Below are 15,700 nucleotides of genomic sequence, written 5' to 3'. Positions count from 1 at the left end.
TAACTGGCCCTCGTCCATTCCAACTAATGTAGGTGTTACAGAGACAGAGAGCTGAGTGTCATGGCGTGCTAGTGATGTCCAGAACGTTGCAAGACTGAGCCCAGGGGTTTCTTGTTGCTGCTAATTGACCTTAGAGACAGAAATGGGCATTATCCCGTCTACAGCACAGCTGTAGGGTGTAGACAATGGATGTACCTTTTATTTATTTGATGTATTATTTTTATAAACAACTCAAGCAGCAAACATATTCAACACACTTCTTCCTTCTATTTTCTTCACAACATCAACCCTGAGAGGGGGCGGGAGGGAGTGAGAGGGAGAGAAGGCAGGACAGCCTCAAGACTTGAATTCACCATTTCCTGCTTTCTAACCCTTTCTAACTTCGGCACTAAATCAGACTGGCTCTCTTTTCCGTAACCCTCTCTAGATTTAGCCAATCTTTCTAGAAACCACACCTTGGCCCCTGGAGGCCTCCTCGGGACTGGCATCTGGAGCAGGGCAGGCTGAGGGTCATTTCACAGTCTGTGTGGAATGCCGTGCTTGGCTAAGGAGTCTGCTCTGCTTTGCTTTCAGGAGTGTTGCCAGAGGGGATGGGAAGCGCTGAGGAGGTGGGACGGGGAGGAAGATCCACTGGCCAGGGCACCTCAGGTAGGCTGCAGAGCCCAGCTGCAGGAGTACAAGAACCAGCTGCTGGGATTCTGCAAAGAGTTGGAGGCCAGCAGGAGCCGGATAGAGCAGGCGGTTGAGCTCTACAGATTCTTGGAAGAGGTGGGTTCTTCTGAAGAGATGCAACCAGTACTTTCCTCTGCCAGCTTTTTCCTACCCTCTCCGGCAGTTAGCCGCCCCTCTTGGCTGGTGAGACCCTCCTGACCTGGAATCCAGCCCCACCAGGCCCGGCTGCAGAGGCTGCCTATTGAGCTGGGAAACCCCAAAAGTCCCTTTGCACTGAGGGCCCCTTCCATGGCCGCAAGATCGGGGTTGAGAGTCCCTTCTTTGCTTTCGACCATTGACTTGGAATTGCCCGGAGGGGTCCCACCTGGGTCTCCAGCAAGCCTTCCTCCATGATCCCAGAAGCCTCCCCGGAGAACCGGGCCAAGCTTGACAGGCACTTTTTCATTCCCTTTGAGCTTTTGTTTCTGTTCCTCCCCTGCAGGCAGACAGGTGGGCAGAGGAGGGGATGCAGCTCCTGGCCAGCCTCAGTGGGGACGACGGTTCTGCGACTGTTGGGCCTCTGCAGAGTCACTGGGAGCAGCACCTGTGCATGAGTGATTCCCAGTTCCAGAAGATGAAGAAGCTGGCCTGTCTGCTGCCGAGCACAGGTCCTCTGAAGAAGTGGCAGCTGGTCTGGTCCAAGTGTCAAAGGACCAAGCTGGCTTTGGAGATGAGGCTAGAAGCTGCACTGAGGACCCAGCAGTCGCCGGCTCCCCCCAACCTGAAGCCCTCAGAAGAGGGAAAATCCTGCTTGGCCAGTCCAGACAACGGGACCCCTCTGGCTAAAGTTCCCAACCTGGCACCTCTACCTGAAAAGCCAAGTGAATGTTCCAGACGGCCCGGGGGCAACACAGGGGACCCTTGCAATGGAGCTGGAGGGAGCCTGTGCCAGGCTGCTTGTAGCCATTCTTGTCAGCTGGCTGTTACTCCAAAGCCATCATGCTGGCTCTGTGATGGGAGAGCCCCTCTGGAAGCCCCTTCCTCTACACAGCTCTTCTCCAGAAGGATGAGGAAAGCCTGGAGTGCTGACCTTCCCAGCTCAGAGGGACCTGACCCCAGCCACTCTGGCAGCCACGGAGTCTGGATGAAAGGCTTGGAAGTCAGCAGCATGGAGCTGGTGGGAGGGGCCTGCGAAGGCCAGCAGCCCCTCCGCTCGGCTGCCTCATCTACCTGCCGTCCGCAAGAGGATCAGAGAGGAAGGGGCCTCTTACCAGAGGCAAGGAGCTGGAGCAGGTGCGTGTGGACTGTGCTTCTCCAGTCATGGGAGTTGGTCTGTGGCTCTGGATGGACATGGACACAGCAGGAAGCTGGTCTCAGAGTCATCCTGACTGCAGAACGTTGGCCCTGGTTTCTCAGCACAGCCACTGACTGAAGGGGGAGGGAGACTGTGGAAGAGTCTGTGAGGGACAATAGGGAAGAGTTTAGGGGAAAGAACAAGGGCCCAGCCTAGATGGCAGCTTTGTACCTTGTTCAGGAGTTTGGTTCTTGATTTGTATTGTATCTATTGATGTTGGCCTCTTTGCCTCTTGCCAAAGTCTCATGCAGTTTATGGTAGCCAAGTAGCTGAGCTGGTTCTTCCAGGAACAACTCTTGGCCTCTTCCGTGCATTACGTTGTCCACATCTTACCGCACCCTGAGTACTTCCTGAGAAATGCAAAAGACCCCCCAAGAACAGAGCTGCCTCTGGAAAGGAATACGGTGGATGCCAGTCCAGGAATATGGCTTTCCCCTCCCGCCACGAAGGCTGGCTGGCTCCAGTGTTCGACTTTGGCTGCCAGCTTGTGACTCCCTGATGGCCCTGCAGCTTTAAGGCTCTTTTTTCTTGAGCCTCGGAGGGGCAGACGGCCAGGCAAAGGTGGGACGCAGCGCTTGGAAAGGCCTCGTGCCAAAATATACCCCTCTCCTTTTCCTATATGGCAGCAAACCGCAGCGCATCATGGAGGAGATGGTGACGACGGAGCAGGAGTACGTGCGATCTTTGTGCTACATCCTTGACAACTATTTCCCTGAAATGGAGCGGCTGGACCTGCCACAGGACCTGAGGGGAAAGCGAGGCATCATTTTTGGGAATTTGGAGAAGATATACAACTTCCACAGCCAGTATTTCCTGAGGGAACTGGAGCACTGTTGCAGCCACCCTCTGCGCGTCAGCCATTGTTTCCTGAGACATGTAAGAAGGGACTGGGGGGGGGGGGCGGGGGGATTTCCTGGGTGGAGCAGGTCTTGGCCCATCACGGGGCAGAGGCGAAGGTGAGCCGGCGGCTATTCCAGATGCTCAAATCTAGAGCAAATTTGCGGCCCAGGACCATTCCTGAAACATGCAATAAAATGGATTTTGAGCATAAAAGATTGACCCCTCATAATGTTATTCTTGCCACAGAATGATGCAGGGGAAATCTGGTTGCCATTACTTGAATGTTAATGGGTAGTCCTAAGGATTGAAGTTCAACCCTCCCCATGGGAATCTCTCTGTCAGGCCTGTCCCGATAGTTACAGGGGTCTTGGAAGGGTTTTTGTGGGGTTGGAGGCCGGTTGGAGCAAGTCAGGAATCCTGGTAGAACTAAACATGTGTCTTTTTGTCTATCCTCTACCCACCTCCGTCCTTTTGCTGGGAGCACAGAGTGGTTGCCTCCCCCCCTCCCCCCAACTGCCTGAAAAGGTACCTGGAGGTGGAGAGGAAACCCTCCCTTAGTCTGTGCTTCTCTCCTTTCTTTTAGAAAGATCAGTTTGGGATGTATGCCTTGTACAGTAAAAACAAGCCCAAGTCTGACTCATTGCTGGCCAGTCAGGGGAACGCTTTCTTCCGGGTAAGTTGGTCAACTTCCTCCCTGGGAGAACAACGGCTGCCCTGCCCAAGAGAGCAGTGCCCCTCCCTGAGGTCTGGGGGCCCCTTCCTGCTGAGACCGCTCTCCTTGGCCGGCAGTTCAAGCAGATGCAGCTGGGAGATAAGATGGACCTGGCCTCCTACCTCCTGAAGCCCATCCAGCGCATGAGCAAGTATGCCTTGCTCCTCAAAGATCTCATCGGGACGTGTGGGGAGGCCCAAGAGCAGGAGCTGGTGTACCTGCGAGCGGCAGAGCAGATGGTGCGCTTCCAGTTGCGGCATGGAAATGACCTCCTCGCCATGGATGCCATCCGCCACTGTGATGTATGTATTGACCAAGCAGGTGTTTGCGCAGGACTGTTGCATGAGCCAGCTGTTGCCAGGCTTCTGCCTCCATGGGGCCAGGGGCCAGGAGTTCCCCTCTCAAGTGGGCAGCCCCATGAAGGCCATCATCCCTCACCAATATGTGGAATTGGTGGAATTAGGACCTCTGGGAAGGGGAAGGAGGGAGGCCAGGCTTCATCTGGCTCATCTTCCGAGGCACCTTTGGGATCTGGCCAATGGGGCACCGGCCTTCTTCTGTGGGTCCCTGAGAATAACTGACTGGCTCCTCTGCCTAGGTGAACCTCAAGGAGCAGGGACAGCTGATGCGCCAGGACGAGTTTAGCATTTCTCTGGGCCGAAGGAAATACCAGCGCCATGTCTTCCTCTTTGAAGACCTGATCCTCTTCAGCAAGCCTAAGCGAGGGGAGGGCGCCCTGGATGTCTACATCTACAAACGTTCCTTCAAGGCAAGGACTTCTCCTGCCCCAGGGGGTGTAGGGTGGGCTGCACAAGAGGCAGGCAAGAGAAGGCGCTCTTGTCTCCAGTGGGCTTGGGTCACCAATTAAGATGCACTCGCTTGCCACTTGATGTCCGGGATGTCCCAGGGCCAGCTTTTCTGTGGTTTTCCAGAGGGATCTTCACATTGTGTGACCCTTTGAGGGAAATACGTTTTACCTTGTCAAGTGGGCTGGCGCTGACTTTCTCAGAGCCCTTTGCCTGGCTCACAGTTGCTCAGTGCACAGCCTGTCAGGCCTGCTGAGGGGAGCTAGGCACGGTTTGCCTCACAGACATCATGGCTGCCTTGTCCTGGAGCCCCAACTCCGTTCCTCGTCCCCCGTGGGAGTTGCCCCTGGCCCCACAGGCAGCCTCAATGGCATCCCGTATAATGGACTCTCATCTTCATCCCTGCAGATGGCAGAAATTGGCCTAACGGAGAATTCGGGGGAGAGAGGCCTGCGCTTTGAGATCTGGTTTAGGAGGAGGAAATCCAGGGACACCTACATCCTGCAAGCCAGCAGCCCAGAGACCAAGCAGGCCTGGACAAGCGACATCACCAGGATCCTCTGGGAACAAGCTGCCCGCAACAAAGGCCAGTTCCCCTAAGGAGTGGGGCTCATGAGAGGAGCCTTAGGAAGCGGATGATGAGGGTCCCCTAAATAAGAGCCAGAGCCTGCTAGGGCCTGGTGGGGAGGGGGTGCGAGGCAGCAGGGTGGGTGTCCTGTGCCTTGGCCGGGGGAAGGAGAGTTTCTCATGCCAGTAGAGAGTATCCACCTCCAGGCTCCCCTCTTCTGTTGAAGGCGAAAGTGCTGTCCTTGCCCTATTTCGCCATCCCCAGGATCGCTAGTGAAACCTTTCCGTGACCCGACAAATGCGCGAACGCCAAAAGCGCGCCGACAAAACCGCAGCGCTAAAACCGCGATGTCAAAAGCGCGCCGACAACAGCATGCCAACAAAAGCGCGCCGACAGACGCGCGATTTAAGTTAAGGTAAGGTTTAGGGTTAGGTTTAGGGCTAGGTTTAGGGTTAGGTTTAGGGTTAGGTTTAGGGTTAAGTTTAGGGTTAGGGTTACAGCGTGCTTCTGTCGGCGCGCTGTTGTCGGCGCGCTTCAGGGCTCATTCGTTGGCGCGGTTTTGTCGGCGCGGTTTAGTCAGGCGCGGTTTTGGCGTTCGCGCATTTGTGGTGGAACCAAACCTTTCCAGGTGGTTTTCTGACTTGTGGAAGCACCTGGGATGGTTTTCACAGGAGGAGAGAGAGAGAAGAGGCTATTCTGGAAAAGAGGACAAGGCTGTATGTCCTGGGAAGAGGAAGAGGCATCTAGCACAGTCTAGGGATTGTAGTTTCTTAGCACAGGGAAACAAACAGGAAACATTAGGAAGTCTTGATATAGAAATATGATTTAGTGGCATTACTGGTCCTCAAAGTTACAGCAGCACTCCTATCTATTTAGCACAGTCGCTATCACAGTTCTCTCGCTTTCCCCGCCAGATCAAATTTCCACTGTCTTCTTCCCAGGCAGAAGCTTCTTGTATCTTGTTCTTTCCTTTTCTGCAGTCCACAATGTTTAGTCCTAGTCTAATCACAATCTCAGTTCGTGTTCCTTTTGCCTGCAGTAATTCTCCAGCAAGTTCAAGCCCTCAGTACATTTCCTCCATTCCTTCTCTGAATGATAACTCTGTTTTCTCAAGGTTCCACTCCCACCGCTAAAGTGCCTTGGAGACTCACTCACCCACCAAGCTATAGGTTCACACTTTCTGAAAGTCACACCAGTTCTTCATTCCAACTCCTCAAAATCCACCGAAACTTTCTGCTGTTTCTCTCTTCTTGCTTCCTTCTCCATTTAAAGGGCTGTCACACCTCCGGATCCAGCCATAAAGGCCAGTCTTTCCGTGCTGGATTTGAGAGGTTTCTCCTACTATAATAGGGGATGGCACCTCTCCCTGTTATCCTCAAGCTTCCCCTCTCTGTCGCTGGTCTCTCCGAGAATCAGCTCTGCCTTTACAAGCCTCCTGGCATGGGAAATCGGGCAGAAAGAACAGATCCCTGTTTTTCTGCTACGCACCGGCGTGATTCCACCCTGGAAGTCCCTTGAAAATATTTCTTATTTTACCTTTATTTTGTTCTGTTTGTGTGTTTTTCCTATTTGTTCCTCCCACCCACCTTTCCTTTCATTCTTGTCTGGTTTTTTGTGCACGAGCTGGTCTCGTTGCTGCTGAGGGAACCCTCGATACCACTGGCAGTTGCAGGGGGGCTCCAAGCCACACGCCGGGGGGGCGCTAAGAGATGCAACCTCCCTCTTCCATCGGGGGGTGTGTGTCGCTGGGACAATCGGACACTTGGGGAACAAGCTTGTCGCAGCTCACTCAGGCATTGGGCCGCATGATTGGCGACCGCCATTTTGGAAGAGCTTGATCAGTAGTCATTTTGAGGAATGCACGTGGCTGGACCCGCAGGCGCTTGGAGGACAGTAGTGGTGCCGGGAGGTCCCTTCCTGGGCCAGTTACTCGATCATTGAATTGGGGAGGGTCCCTGCTGCATGGTGAGCCATGGATCGGCGGTACTTGAAAAGGAGCGTGCGGGTCGAAGGAGCTACGATCCGCATGCAGGCAGCCCTACACCTTTGTTTTGGCCCAGGAAGGCGAGGTTGTAAGGCCATGGCCCTAAGTACCTGTGACAATGGCGGATGCCAGAAGGCGAGGGGTGGCAGCTGCCCCTAAATCTCCAGGAGATTCTGACCCAGACGAGGGGACCTCCAGGGGGGTTGTGGTGTACCTCCATATCGTGAATTTCCCAGATCTGAAAGTTCCTCAAGTTTTCATACAGGGGAGTCCACTATCAATACAGGGCCCTCCCCTTTGGTTTGGCATCAGCTCCCAGAACCTTCAGCAAAGTACTGGCTGTGGCAGCGGGTCATCTCCATTCCATGCGAGTCTGGTTGCAGTGCTACTTTGATAACATCCTGGTGCAAGCCACGACTGCAGACCGGGCTAAGGGAGATCTGGGTCGATTAACACCTTGCAGACCCTGGGGTTCTCGATCAACCTCGAGAAAAGTCACCTGGTTCCCACTACTAGACTCCAGCATTTACGGACCATTATCGACACTGTGGAGTATGAGGTGTTTCTATCACAGGAGCGCAAGGGCAGTATAGTGGGGTTAATTAAAGAAATTCGTAAGGCATGTTCTGTTCTCGTAGTTCTTCTCTCTTGGCTCCTGGGCAAGTTCATCTTGTGCATTGGGATAGTCCCATGGGCATGCCTTCACGCCAGGGAACTGCAGTGGTTGCTGCTTTCGCACCAGAGGGATGGGATAAGCAACGCCCTCTTCAAGATCCTCGTGCCACCTCAGGTGTTTCTGTCTTTACGTTGATGGATGTCCCCAGCTCTGGCCAAGAGTTCCCTGTTCAGGGAACCAGACAGGTTTGTTCCGAAGACGGACGTGAGTCTTTTCGGTTGGGGGCCCCACTTAGAAGCCCAGTTAGCTCAAGGCCATTGGATGCCCTCAGATCTGCAGAAGAACATAAACTGGCTGGAAGTCAGAGCGGTACACCTGGCACTTCACCACTTCAAGGGGACAGTCAAAGGTTAACATGTCCTGGTCTTGCTGCCAAGGCCCATGTAAACAAACAAGAGGGCACTCACTTGATGGTGCTGCAAGACGAGGCAGTGCGGCTGGGAAATGGGCAGAGCGAAATCTTCTTCTATCGATTCGAGCAGAGCATATTTCCAGGGTGGAAAACCAGCTGGCAGACTGGCTCAGCAAGGAGACAGTGGACCACGGTGAGTGGCAGCTTCATCCCAGCATTTTCGAGCAATTTGTTGGCAGTTCAGTTGGCCGACAGTGGACCTCTTCGCCACCCTGTCGAACGCCCAGGTCTGGGACTTCATCTCTCAGTTCCCAGCTCAAGGGGCAGTGGGCGTTGACGCCCTGCGTTGCAGATGGCCGACGGGCCTCCTCTACACCTTTCCCCCCCTTCCCCTCCTTCCCAGGGTTCTGAGGAAGTTAGTGCTAGAGAGGGCAGAGGTGATTCTGGTAGCACCCTATTGGCAACGGTGACCCTGGTTTGCAGACGTGATGGGGCTGTCAGTCCTTCCCCATTAGAGGATTCTACAGGGTGAGGTGGCTCTACGCCAAGGGAACCTGGTCTATCTGGAAAAAGAGTGGCTTCAGCTGACTGCTTGGCGCTTGAGTGGGAGCAGCTGAGAGTGACTCAATTTTCAACCAGAGTGATCAGGATCATTGAGGCCTCCAGGAGGCAATCTTCCACCTGCATTTATGATGCGACCTGGTCCTCATTTGTGTCCTGGTGTCGGTCCGCACAGGTGGATCCGGTATCGGCTACTGCACCACAGGTGCTGGAGTTCCTCCAGAATGGCCTGGAGAAAGGTCTAGCTAACAAAATACCCTCAAGAAACAGGCCTCAACTTTAGCCATAGTCCGGGGGGGGGGGGGGGAACGACTCTCGATCTGTAGCTCAGCACCCAGTCATCAAGAGGTTCTCAGAGGGGCAGCTAACCTCAGGCCCCCTGTGGTACACCGGTTTCTCACATGGGACCTTCCCATGGTGCTCCAGGCACTGACTGAGGCCCCTTTCGAGTCTTTGAGGATGGTGAGCTTTCAGTTCCTGACCCTCAAGGTGGTGTTCCTGGATTACCTCCGCCAGACGTGTACCAGATTAGCAGCTTTTGGTCAGTCAGGGACCAGGGCGGGTTTGTTGGTGTTGACTTTATTCCTTCTCAGGTTGTTCTTTGGGACATTGACCTTCAATTAAAACTGGAGAGCCAGGAAGAGGAAGTAGAGAGAAGTGGCCTCTAATTTAACCTCAGTCTCTGGAAAGATTGGATGTGAGAATACCCATCAGTGACTCATCCCACAGGACTTGCAGTTCAGGTGGACCAACTGAGAATTTCTTCACCACCCCTTCTGGGTGGCTTAACCCCATCGGGTCTCCCAGCAAGCAGTTGCCGGCTGCTTTTCACAGAGCCCAGCAGAGCTCCGCTATTTTCCAGCCATTCTCACCACGATGTCAACTGGAGGTCCACAAGGGCTCTGGATTTGATCAGGACCCTCAACCCAACTCTCATTTTCTCAAAAATCAGCCTTCATCCCACCAGGCCACCACCACTGTTCCTGAGCTCTCAAGCTTGATCAGACAAGGCACAGCTTTGCATTGGCCTTATTTTCTTTATTTTGGCTTTCTTTCTTGATATTGTAGGTGTATCAAGGAGAGACCGATATTAATTCCTCTGTGAAATTAACTATTTTAGCCTGATATGATGCAGGTGGCCCTCAGCTAAGCTCTACCCCACCCCTCTTGGCGTCTGCCTAGTCATCTAATTGTTCTCCTGTTTCTTGACTTAATTATCTCCATACTGCTTTTGATAATGTGGCTGTGTATCTATCCAAATGTGTAGCTAGATGTGTGTAGCTGTTGCTAAAGTCCCCTAAATGTGAATTAAGGCCTGCCAAACTCCCAGGGCTTCTGCAACTGCCACTTTCTTTCTCATGCATTCAGATCATCTTCTCCTTCTAGAAGTATGCACTTGCTCTCTTTTCCATGGCAGCCTTGATCCCCTGGGCCTGCATCTCTTCAGCAGCCTTGGAGAGCCCCTTCCCCCTTTTCTCCATGGTTCATTTGGGATCAGAATTCTCAATTCTTGCAGACTTAGAAAATATTCACTGCTGTCATTTAGGTTGTCCTGGGTGTGTAAGAAATTCATATATTGGGACAGTTGCGTGTTGCGTTCCAGTGGAGGAGAAAAACGGAAGAAGCGATCGGAGAATTTGGAGGGAGGCTGCACTCCCTGGAAGGATTGTGATGGAGTGGGAGAAGATAATGTCTGATGGGGGGGGCATGGGCGCTTCTTAACGATTGCCATTTCTCCCCATCAGAAGTCCGCATGCAGGAGATGTTGTCCATGGGGATTGGGAACAAGCCGTACCTGGACATCATGCCTAGTGAGGCTGCCATCCATGACCGAGCCATCAATTACATTATGAAAGGCAGAGGTAAGTCCCTCCCCAACGTGCTCCTCTCGTGTCCAAGGCTGCTTTGGCCTACATGATGATTTCCTCTCTTTGCGACAGGCGCCAGGACCCGGGCTTCCATCGCGGTGTCTCTCTTTGACCACGCCAACCCTTACAAGAGATCTCCGACCACTCTGCCTGCCAGCAGCCCATCCTCCTGCTCAGGGATTGGGCCTCTCAACCTACACATGTACCTGGACCAGACCTTGCTGCCTACGGTGCTGCCCACCAGCCTTCCTTTAAGGGCTGGGTTCTGCACTGAGGAAGATGAGATGGAGAACGAGACAAGCAGTCAGCCCTCCATGAGTACGTAGGATCCCTCTTTTTCTAGCACCCTCTCAGAAAATATTGGCCACCAGGAAATCTCCTGGAGCATCTCTCTTCAGTTGGCCTCATCCTGCAACCCCACCAGCTGCTGTGGTCAGCCAAGGCAGGGCCACTCAGCCCCCTGTGGAGCAAACCCACTCCGTTCCCAGTCTCTGCCTTGGAAGCCGCCATCTCCCTGAGCACCTTCTGAGCAAGAAGGAGATCCTGGCTGACTCCGTTGCGGAGTGGACGCCTTGGGCTAAAACCTAAACGTGGGTTATCATCCAACGTTGTGTGCCCCAGATTCTAGTTTCATGTCAGGGCCTGATTCTAACTGGCTGAGGAGGGGGGAGTGTGCAGGTGGGGAAGGCGCAAGGACGGGGGCACTGCAGGAGAAGCCTCCCCTCTCCCCTTCCAGCAACAGGATTGTGTGTCTATTCAAACTGCCCAGGGTTTCTTCTTTCCCTTTAGCCACCGAGAGCTCCGAGTCCTCCCAGGGCCTGCCTGGAAGCGGCTCCAGCAGTTCTGATGGCTGCCTTCACAACTTGTGCGAGGACTGGAGATCCCCACTCCCCGCAGCAGCAGACTTCTCCTTAACCTCCACAGATATGGAGAAAGACTGTTTCCCCAGCAACCAGTATGTTTCAGCGGTAAGCAAATGGGACTTGGCAGGCCAAACCGGCCCCTCTACTGAGAGTTCTGCCCCCATGACTGCTGCGCAGCATAGGGTGAGGGTGGTCCGTGCAGACCACCTGCAGGCTTCTGGTGTGCTGAGTGGGCTTGCATTTTCAGGAACTGGTGGCTTGCTGGACAGTGCAGAGACTGGGGCAGCCCAGGAATTTCCCTGTGCAACTCCCAGATGCTGCTCTCTTGCAGGTTTGAACGCAGCCAGAAAAGACGGGACCCAATTGCTGGGCAGACCCCTGGATGCAGATGCTATGAGGGCCCCTCATCCTTCTGACAAGCTCTACAGGAGGGAAGCAGCTCCTGTCCGCCTCTTCGGGTAGCCCGAGAGCTGGCATGGGGAAGCCGCAGCAGCTGAGAAAGGCGGGTTGGCGAGTGTTGGTGGCTCGAATGGGACCCAAAGGCCAACTGGGGTGGCGGGGAGGGGGGAGAAGTGCAAGCGGGAGAATGATCCGAGCGCTGGCTGGCTGGCTTGGTTTCCACACCTTTACTCACACCAAATTTTTAGTAATTGTATAAATATGCAGCAGGAATCAAATCCCAGACATCGTTATTTCTTAAATCTTGCAATCTAGCTTTCTTTCTTTCTTGCCTGGTGTTTCCTAATGGTTCCAAAAGCAGGTTCCACAGAAAGCAAAGGGCCGTTAACCCTCTTGCCTTCCTGGGAGGTAAAATAGCCGCTTGCCTTCTTCTTTTTGGCAGGACGAGAAAAGTTCCTCCACTTTTCTGAATGGGGCGCTGCCCCTTTGGGAGTTCAATAAAGGCTCCTCTGACTCAGGCCTTTCAGCCCCTTCAGCTGCTGGTTTGAGAGTTCAGTTGAGGCATCTTCTCTAGGCACGGTTACGTTTTTTTGTTGAGCATACAGAACTCCAGGAGACAACCAGAAGTGGCTGCTGTAGCCCTTCCTTCCCGTACACCTCTTGTCTTGTTGTTAATCACAACTTTGTTCCATTCACATGCTATGAATGTGGGTTTTATTTTATACATGTATTTAAGAATTAACATTTTCACTTTCTGAGAACAGATATTACAGCTATTTGGTGCAATACAGCATGGAGAGCTACTGTACTGGATTTAGAAACATCAGAAATATTTTTTTCTTAATCTATTACTGGCTTTTATAGAGAGTTTACAAAAAAAGAAAGCAAGTTGAAGAAAGCTTAGACTAAATTTTTCAGGAACACATCATCTCACATATTCCTGGAAGTCCTTGATTTTGGTTATTTTTTAAATATTGTTATTGCTAGAAATAAAGTCCTAATATATGGTTGCTGCCAATGTTATTTTTAAATCTCAATAAAAAGTTGTTTCTTCCAGTTATTTGGCTGCATGTTTATTGCTAAGATTAGAATCAGAGTAGAGGTGGAAGAGAGCTAAGAGGTCTTCTAGTCCAACCCCCTGGCCTATATCATTTCAGACAAGTGGCTGTGCAGTCTCCTTAAAAACCTCCAGTGATGAAGTACCCACAACTTCAGAAGGCAAGCTGTTTCACCAGTTAATTGTCCTCACTGTTAGGAAGTTTCTTCTTAATTCCAAGTTGCTTCTCTCCTTGATTAGTTTCCATTGTTTCCTGTTTTGTCTTCTGGTGCTTTCAAAAGTAAGTTGACCCCCTCTTCTTTGTGGTAGCCCGTCAAATACTGGAACGCTACTCTCATGTCCCACGCCTCGTCCTTCTGTTCTTTAGACTACCCATACCCAGATCCTGCAACCATTCTTCATATATATTAGACTCCAAGCCTTTAATCCTCTTAGTTGGTCTTCTTCATCACTGTCTTCCCTGTTTTGAAGCATCTGTCTCTTTTTCCATGATTTTTATTTGTTTTCCTCTTAGATCACTAAGAATTTAAAATGTCTAAAGAATTAAAATAACTTTTATTTTTTTAATTGAAAAAAAATGAAAATTTTAAAACATTGAAAAAGTTTTTAAAAATTTAAAACAAATTGAAAATTAAATGATTTTTATTTGTTTTCCTCTTAGATCACTAAGAATTTAAAATGTCTAAAGAATTAAAATAACTTTTATTTTTTTAATTGAAAAAAAATGAAAATTTTAAAAATTGGAAAAAGTTTAAAAATTGGGAAAAAATGAAAAAAGAAAATTTAAATTTTTAAAAAGATCATTACAGTCTATGCTGTGCGGGATAAAGTTGTTGAATTGACCCCTTCATCCCTGGGCAAACTTTTAAGCCCACAAGATGGAGAAAGGTATCCCAGCTGCCTTGGGGCCTCAGGGCCCCTCATCAGGCGGATGGGCTCCAGGCTTTGTGCCAGAACGTCCACTGAGGGGCCTAATGTGCAGATGGAAATTCACAGCCCAAGACCTGTTCTAAATCAGAGAAGGGAGAAGATGCAAGTCCTCTGAAACGGAGGCTGTTGAATAACTGGACCAGTTTGTGGATTTAAAAAGTGACTACATGCTCAAAAATACACGTCCCACAATTGTTACAACCTCTCTTTCTTCCCTCCGCCATTCAGTTACTTCCCCGAGGATGTTTTGGGGCGTTTGAGGTGATAGGCAAACAGGAGGGTAGAGCTCATCCTGAGGGCGGCCTTTATGTTCTCGGGAAGAATGTCCTCAAAGGTTGACAAATCCCACAAACGTGAAGCTGAACATGTAGCTGCAAATAATTTTCACAAGTAAACGGGGAGAAATCTAAAGAGACCAGTAGGAGGCAGAGCTCTCATGAACGTTGAAGAGGTGGAACAAAGAAGAGGAGTCCCTAGAAATTGAAGGAACTGGCTGAAAAAATAAAGCTCAAAATAAGCCAAGATGAGGGGTGTCACATGCAGGTAACGCCCCCCCCAGCTCCGCCAATGGGGAAAATGTCGCAAAACATGGCAATGTGACACAGCAAGTTTGACACCAGTCAACAAAAGTAATATTTACAAATGTAATATTTCAAAAAATGATCTTCCATATGTGAGAAAGTCAAAGAGTGCAGGTCTGCTAGAAGTGGAGAGGTGTTGAGAAGGCAGAACCCAGAGATGTCTGCACCTGTTTTTTCCAAGGAGGAAAATGAAGCTGTGGCTGGTTGTGGTTGTGCCACTGCGGGGGAGGATGGACCGTGTGTGTGTGAGAGAGAGAGAATTTAGCTAAAAGAACCAAGTTTGGGTCTCCAGGTGGGATTGTCTCCAACGCAGTTGCTTGTGAAGGTGGTGGCAGAACCTGTCTCGCTCAACTTGGGCCAGTCCTGGAGAAGGACCTGGAAGACTGGGGAACAGCTCATCTTACCCCAATCCTCAAAAAGCAGACGAAGGGAGGACCTGGGAAACTGCACAGCCACAACTCGGTCTCTCTACTCTGCAAAGGTCTTCAAACAATCCATCAACACCATGTTTGCGAGCACTTGGCTAAGTATGTTGAAATCGATAGGAGCCAGCATGGACACCTTGCAAACAAACTGCCAGATTAACTTCAGCTGCTTCTTGCTATAGCTTGGCAGGCTCTAAACTGCCACTTGGGCTCCCAGTTGGCTTAATGAGTGCACCCAATAGCGCTCGTTAATAGCTTCAGTTCAGCTGGGAAGGAAACACCAGTAGTGCCCCCCCCCCCCCAACTCTGCCCTTGGCACTATGCAGTTTAACATGATTCACAAAGGGGAAAACCTACCACTCTGGTCAGAGTTCATTTGCAATGGTCTGTGTAGTTCTGGAGCCCACCACTCAAAAAGGAAACTGACTAATGCTTTCCCAAGTTCCAGAGTTCAACCCAGTGAGAGATGCCTATCCAATTGTCAGGAAAATCCCCAGGTTCCCCTCTTGACTCCTGGCTCTGTCAGCATAAAGTGTAACAAATCCCACAATCAGCCCAGGGGGAGATCCAGGAGTTAATGGAGGACCACTGCAGAACAGCACCAGCTGCAGCTTCAGTCTCTCTCTCGACCCCTCCATTCTTAACACTTGCTGTCAGGCCTGCTGCAACTTTGACTAAGTGGAAACAATTTGGCTCCGTTTGTTGAGAAAGGTATAGTTTCATCAAGTGCGTAGCCAGAACAGCTTCAAGGGTAAGTTGGTATGCAGCCGCCGCCTTCTCTCAGCAGAGTGACCTTGAAATTGCAGTTCTGGGGAGATACAGCAAGAGGGGTGGGGAGTGCAGCTCTCCCCAAGAAGCAGTCACTTTTGCTTTCTCTCAAGCAGCCCCCCTCCAATCCCCCCTCCCCATCGTTCATGGCAGACTGTCCCCACATGGCATAGGCGTCCTGTCCCCTGCAGGAGAGAGGCCCCTGTCCAGTGTCTTGCAGAAGTCTCAGGTGAAGTCAAGCATACTCCCTCTTGGCCTTGGCTTGCTGCTCTTGAAGGACCCAAAAGGCAAATAAGCTGGTTTCT

At 51.4% G+C, this 15,700-nt stretch overlaps 1 protein-coding gene across 1 annotated transcript in view; it reads left to right on the top strand.

Moving 5' to 3' along the window:
• PLEKHG4 (pleckstrin homology and RhoGEF domain containing G4) overlaps positions 1-12,058 on the top strand; it is a 35,637-nt gene extending 23,579 nt beyond the window's left edge. The window contains exons 11-21 of the mRNA XM_087729262.1: positions 574-768; positions 1,154-1,944; positions 2,632-2,881; positions 3,429-3,518; positions 3,635-3,859; positions 4,156-4,326; positions 4,772-4,949; positions 10,250-10,366; positions 10,445-10,690; positions 11,162-11,340; positions 11,567-12,058. Of these exons, the coding sequence (XP_087585388.1) occupies positions 574-768; positions 1,154-1,944; positions 2,632-2,881; positions 3,429-3,518; positions 3,635-3,859; positions 4,156-4,326; positions 4,772-4,949; positions 10,250-10,366; positions 10,445-10,690; positions 11,162-11,340; positions 11,567-11,572 (2,448 nt within the window). The 3' untranslated portion in view covers positions 11,573-12,058. The remainder of the gene's footprint in view (positions 1-573; positions 769-1,153; positions 1,945-2,631; positions 2,882-3,428; positions 3,519-3,634; positions 3,860-4,155; positions 4,327-4,771; positions 4,950-10,249; positions 10,367-10,444; positions 10,691-11,161; positions 11,341-11,566) is intronic.
• Positions 12,059-15,700: the final 3,642 nt, after the last annotated feature.

The sequence above is a fragment of the Thamnophis sirtalis genome, unplaced genomic scaffold (assembly GCF_051295495.1).
Source record: "Thamnophis sirtalis isolate CommonGarterSnake01/CBP01778 unplaced genomic scaffold, rThaSir2_p1.2 scaffold_14, whole genome shotgun sequence".
Lineage (NCBI taxonomy): Eukaryota > Metazoa > Chordata > Lepidosauria > Squamata > Natricidae > Thamnophis > Thamnophis sirtalis.
This window is presented reverse-complemented; position numbering and strand designations above follow the sequence as displayed.